We start from the raw sequence: 5,730 nt of genomic DNA, 5'->3' as shown, positions 1-5,730 counted from the left end.
CCAGGGACCCCAGGGAGGCCTTCCCCAGAGCAGGAGCTGATGGAGGGGTGCTGACAGAACACCGCCCCATCCCCACCCCTCCCTGGTCTGTTCCCACCTGGTAGGGGAAGGGACAGAAGAGGGGGTGCAGGAGAGGGGTTCAGGGTGGTGGATGGAGGATGGGGGTAGCTATGAGGACAAGGGTCCGAGGGTCTAGGGGAAGGGGGAGGGCTGGGTGTGAAGGGGTGAGACTGAGTGGGAACGGGCTGCATGGGGCTGGGGCTCTGGGCGAGGCCCCTCTCTGTTGTCCCCACTCAGGCCCCTGCGGCATCATGGGGGGCCTTGCTGTGGTCCCGTGGGCTTTGCTGGTGTCTGTGCAGATGACAGGTGTCTGCGGGGTCATCACCAAGCCAGGTAAGGTAGCGTCTGTGACGCACTGTGTCCCTGAGTGGGTGGGGAGGTACAAGGAGCAGGAACAGGGGTGCAGTGCTGGCCCTCGGTCTCTGTGTGGGGTGCTTGTCGAACGCACGCCATGCCCGGCAGGCCGGCGGACGTGCCCACGGCGCCCTGGCCCTTCTGTGACTGCCATGCTGCTCCGCAGTCCACTTGATCTGTTACGAGTGCTTCAGAGTCGGAAGCCACGCAGACTGCGACGCTCACTACTGCTCTTCCAACGACACCGTCTGCATCTCTCACGAGGCTGTCATGACCAGCAGTGAGTCCCTGCCAGCATGGGGGGCCTGGACAGGGGACGAGGGGCTGGGGCTGTGTGCAGGGCTGGGGTCTGTGGAGGGGAGACCTCTGGTCCAACCGTCCCTCACAGCCTTTCTCCCGCCTGACTCCACGGGCAGTCTCCACGGCTCGGAGTTTGGGCTCCTCTTTCTCCCTCTGCTGGAAAGACCAGTTCTGAAAGGCCACTGCCTGGCGACCGTGGCTGAGTTCCCAGGGCTGCCAGACAGCGTACGGCCGACTGCGTGGTTAAAACGCAGCCATTCTCCACTCACAGCCCTGGAGGCTGGAGGTCCAAAGGCAGGGTCAGAGGGCCGTGCGATGGCCCTAGGGAGGCCCCTTCCTCGCCTCTCCAAGTGTTAGAGACCTCTGTCAGTCTTGGCTCCCGACTGCATCATTGCAGTTTCTGCCTCTGTCTTCACACTGCTTCGTGCCTCTGTGTCTGTCTGTCCATGTCTCTGTGTCCCTCTTCTTACAAGGGCACCAGTCACACTGGATCGAGTGTCCAGCCTGCTCCACTGTGACCTTGTTTCATCTGGAAAGATTGTATTTCCAAGTCAGGCCCCTGAGCTCCCAGGTGGATGTGAGCTGGGGGGAGGGAGATACCATCCAAATGGGAAGGAGTCCTGGGAACAAAGTGGCTCGGCGCTCGGCTGCCAACGTCAAGGTCTGTGGTTGGAACCCACCAGTCACCCCCTGGGAGAAAGATGGCGCAGTCCGCTTCCCTAAAGATTGACAGCCTTGGAGACCCTGTGGGCAGTTCCAGTCTGTCCTCTAGGGGCGCTGTGGGTCAGAATGGACTTCAGGGCAGTGGGTGTGGTTTGGGCTTTGCTTCTGTGAAGATTGACAGCCTTGGAGACCCTGTGGTGCAGTTCCACTCTGTCCTCTAGGGGCGCTGTGGGTCAGAATCGACTGCAAAGCATAGAACTCATGCCGTGGAGTCAGATCTGACTCATAGTGACTTCTCCTTGGGTTTCTGAGGAGGTATCGTTTTGGAAGTATATTGCCCAATCTTCCTTCCTTGGCGTGGCTGGTGGGTTTTGAACGGCCAACCTTCTGGTCAGCAGTGCAATGCCTTAGGCCCTGCACCACCAGCGCTCCTTGCAGTGACAGTGTGGTGCGACACAATGCCACACAGGACAGTGGAACACAGCACTTACGTAGGGCATGCCCCCTGGAGCTTCTCTTCTGCAGCTTGTCCGCAGGGGTTGCGCTTGGCGGCAACACCCCCATGTGTGGAGCGCAGGGACTTCAGGGTTCTCTGCCACAGCCCTAGAGGACAGTCCAGAGACATCAAGCCTGAGGCCGGGCGCTCGGCAGACTCTGTGTGACGGACCATGCACCCCTGGGGCTGCCAGGGGGCAGGCGATGCCTAGCCTCCAGGAATGAGCCCCCTCCCCTGCCCCAGGCCAGCAGCCCTGGAACCCCATCTTTGCCTGCCACAGGCCTGGGGATGACCTTGGCAGGCACTGCCCCACGGCAGCACAGAGGCCTCGCCGGGGCAAAGGTCCAGAGACTGGGCCCTTGGTGCCCGGCACATTCCGCACTGCCCGCGTGGGAAGGACCCCACCCTTCCTGTGGGTGCCAGACTCACCTGCCCTCTGTCCTCCTCTGCAGAACAACAGACAATAACAAAGATCAGCAAGCGCTGTGCACCCAGGTGCCCCAACACCAACAGCCAGCAGGAGTTTTTCCCCCAAAAAGAGGTGCATGTCAAACTCACCAGGCAGTGCTGTGCCAGGAACTTCTGCAACAGGGCACCCCCCACCCACCAGGGCCCCTGGACCCTGCCCGGGGCTCTCCTGCTCCTCCGGGCCCTGCTCTGAGCGCCGTGCTCTGAGCACCACCCACCGCCGGCTGCCGGCCTCTGCCCACAAGGCCTGGTGCCTGCCCTGAGGGCTCTGTCTAGGACCCTTGCAGGTGGGACCATGGCCCTTTTCCCTCAGGGACAATAAACACCCCTTTGCTTGATCTGCACCCCAGTTCCTGCTCCTTGTACCTCCCCACCCACTGCTCAGCTCCTCTCCTTGGCAGCCTCTGGGCTACGGCAGCTCGCCCCGGAGCAGTCAGCTCTGGATGGGGCCACGGCCAGGCTGATGACAGGAACTGTCCCTGCTGCCAGGCCATTACCCTCAGACCTGGGCTTTCAGTGGGCGTGTCAGCTGTATACACATGATGGACAGGAGACTGGGCGGCAGCGGTGGTGGTGGATGGCGGTGGTGGTGGACGGCAGTCCCCTGAGATGTGGAGAGAGGACAAGGGAGGTTTGGGATGTGGAGTGGGCAGGGCATGGGCTTGGCTGCGGTGGGAAGCAGGGGCTGAGGCCTAAGGGGCTGTGGGGCACATGGCCCCGCGCCTGGCCTGGGAGAGGGGGGCGGTTATTGACGAGCATCACAGTGAAGACACCTGGGACCCTGAAGCACCAGGGCTAGATGGCTGAGCCGGGCCGCCAGGGGCATGCAGGGATGCGGCTGAGAGCAGGCAGTCAGCATACAGGTGACCATAGGTGGGGCAGCACCACCACCCACTGCCACACTCTCTAGCCGTCATCTCTGCCCCGTGGACCAACAGACTGGCCTGGTGGGTGCTCTATGGCCTGGACCTTGGCTCTCTCAGCTCCCAGGCAGACCATGGGTTTTTGCCAGGACTCCCCAAATTCCCGAAGCCAAGCCTCTCTCCCATCCACACTGGTGACGTTTCACCCTGAATTTTAAGCCCACCTGCTGCAGACGGTCATGGTCCACCCCTGCCTCCCCACCTAGAGTTCCAGCATGCTGGGCCATCAGGACAGACTCCAGACACCTGGCCAGGAAGTCCTGTTCTATGTAGTCGGGTGTCTGAGGACCCAACTGGCAGCAGGGAGGGTGGGGCTGCCCCCAGAAAATACAAAACGAACCCCAGCATCATCTTCAAGGGGCCTGGCGTTGCCTTTTGCCTGCCCCCAGCCACTGCGCCCAGCCCCTCTCCCTGTGTCCCTCTCCACCAAGGTGTATGTCCTCTCGGAGCTGGGACCCGGTCCCTCCTCTGGACAGGAGACCCAGGACTTCAGTGCTTCAGGCCACGTCCCCCGCCGGCACTCAGTCCCCATGCCGGAAATGGAGACATGAACACAGGAGAGAGGGTGGGAAGGGACCAGAAGGAGGCACTGGGCCTCAGAACCACATGTTCATGTGGAGAAACCACAGGGGCGTCAGCGCCACCGAGGCCGAGTGTGGGGACTGGAGGGAGACCACAGGGACCCCCGGGGAGGGGCCCAGGGCCCCATCCTGCATAGCTGTCTGGGTCCAGCCCCCTTGACATCTCACTGTCCCCAACCACTCACCTTCCCTGAGTAGCCCTCACTGAAGAAAGCCCCAGGTCACTCTCCCCAGCCCTCCAGGGCAGTGGACCCTCCCCCCACTCTCTGGGATGCCCACAAGGCCACAGAGGGTGGCAGTGGCCCCAAATCTGAGCCCTGCAGGACAGGAAAGGTGGAAAGAAGCACAAACCAGGCTCAGGTGGGCAGCTCACGGGCTCGGTCAATTCCACCTCACAGTGTGTAGAGTAGCACTGCTCCATAGACTGACGTGTGGGAAGCAAACGGCCGGGCCTGTCTTCCAAGGGGCGTCTGGCCTCCAACCTTTGGCCAGTCGTCAAGCACCTACCCCTTTGTCTCCCGCAGGGACTCTGTAGGGAAGAGCTACAAGGTTCTAGTAACACCAGAGTCTTTGTTTGGCTGCCAGAGCCCATCTTCCCTGGACCAGGAGAATAATTGTGCACACGGTCAGCCTCTTTGCTGTAGCACTGTCAGCAGACCCCAGGAGGGCCACCCCGGAGGACCACTTTCCTTTTTTTTTTTTTGTCATTTTTATTGTGATTTGGGTGAAATTTGAGAAAGCAAGCTCATTTTCCATACAGCAGTCAGAGGACTGCTCTCAATGGGGCTTTCCTTCTGGGAGGGGCTCTGGTGGTGCACTGGCTAAAGCATCCGGCTGCTAACTGAAAGGTCAGCGGTTCCAACCCACCAGCCCCTCTGTGGGAGAAACAGGGGCGGTCTGCTTCTGTAAAAGTAATACAGCCTTGGAAACCTACGGGGCAGTTGTGCTCTGTCCTATAGGGTCGGTGAGTCGGAGTGGGCTCCATGGCAGTGGCCTGGGTGGTTTTGGGTCTGGAAGGGAGTCAATGCACAGCCACACTAACGAGCGGGGAGGTAGGCTCCACCCCTCGAGTCCCAGCACCTACAGGGCCGTTTATGTCAGCATGGACTCACGGACGCTTGCGTTACCCTTTGAATAAGATCGACACTGCTCTGCTCCTCTAGTAGCCTCTTGTGTCTCCTGAACTTGGCCGATCACTGTTCATTTTGTTTTAACCACTTTCTTACTTTCTGGCCCTATAAGATGCTCTGGGCTCACCTTGTGTGTTTCCTGCTCCAGACCTGGAATCAGCCCCTTCCCCCAAGGATTCCCAGCTCGTTTTATCGGAGACAGGCATTAGAAGCCAAGATCTGGGCTCCTCAGCCACCCGGAGGGACCGAGGAGTTGAGCTGGTGGGCTCGGGACCACAGTCGCAGGGGACATCAAGCTCAGTTGGCATAACATACTACACAAAACAGTGTTCCACCTCCTACTTTGGTGAGTAGTAATTGGGATCTTAAAAGCTTGCAAGCAGCCATCTGGATGCAACAATGGGTCTCTCCTTGTCCGGAACAAAGAAGAATGAAGAAAGCCAAAGATTCATGGAAACAATTAGTCCAAGTGACTGGTACAGCAAGCGATCCTCAGCCTATACAACTATGAGACCAGAAGAACTAGATGGTGCCTGGCTACCACTGTCAGCCACTCAGAGAGGGATCTATGGAGGATATCCTGGATAGAGTGGGAAAACAATGTGGAACAAAACTCAAAATCATTTGGAAAAAGAAAAAAGGGGGTTGGGGGACCAGGTTTGCTGGTCTGATAGAGCCTGGTGCAACCCCTGAGACTATGGCCCCAGCTGCCTTTCAGGTCTGGAATTGAACCCACTCCTGTGGCTTCCAGCCAA

At 59.5% G+C, this 5,730-nt stretch overlaps 1 protein-coding gene across 1 annotated transcript; it reads left to right on the top strand.

Annotated features, from left to right (window-relative positions):
• Positions 1-311: 311 nt before the first annotated feature.
• LOC122149986 (lymphocyte antigen 6L-like) lies at positions 312-2,534 on the top strand. The gene is made up of 3 exons (XM_042780906.1): positions 312-393; positions 581-694; positions 2,326-2,534. The coding sequence occupies exons 1-3, from the start codon at positions 312-314 to the stop codon at positions 2,532-2,534; spliced, it is 405 nt and encodes a 134-aa protein (XP_042636840.1).
• The last annotated feature ends 3,196 nt before the right edge of the window (positions 2,535-5,730 follow it).

This window comes from Orycteropus afer, unplaced genomic scaffold, assembly GCF_000298275.1.
Source record: "Orycteropus afer afer isolate SDZICR_OR568_19922 unplaced genomic scaffold, OryAfe1.0 scaffold00069, whole genome shotgun sequence".
Taxonomy (NCBI): Eukaryota; Metazoa; Chordata; class Mammalia; order Tubulidentata; family Orycteropodidae; genus Orycteropus; species Orycteropus afer.
Note: the sequence above shows the minus strand (reverse complement) of the source record. Positions and strands in the feature narration are given on the sequence as shown.

Coding starts and splice junctions, on each gene's coding strand:
- LOC122149986 (XM_042780906.1), top strand. CDS start 312: ATGGGGGGCCTTGCTGTGGTCCCGTGGGCTTTGCTGGTGTCTGTGCAG. Junction 394..580: donor CGGGGTCATCACCAAGCCAG/GTAAGGTAGCGT, acceptor GCTGCTCCGCAG/TCCACTTGATCTGTTACGAG. Junction 695..2,325: donor CGAGGCTGTCATGACCAGCA/GTGAGTCCCTGC, acceptor CCTCCTCTGCAG/AACAACAGACAATAACAAAG.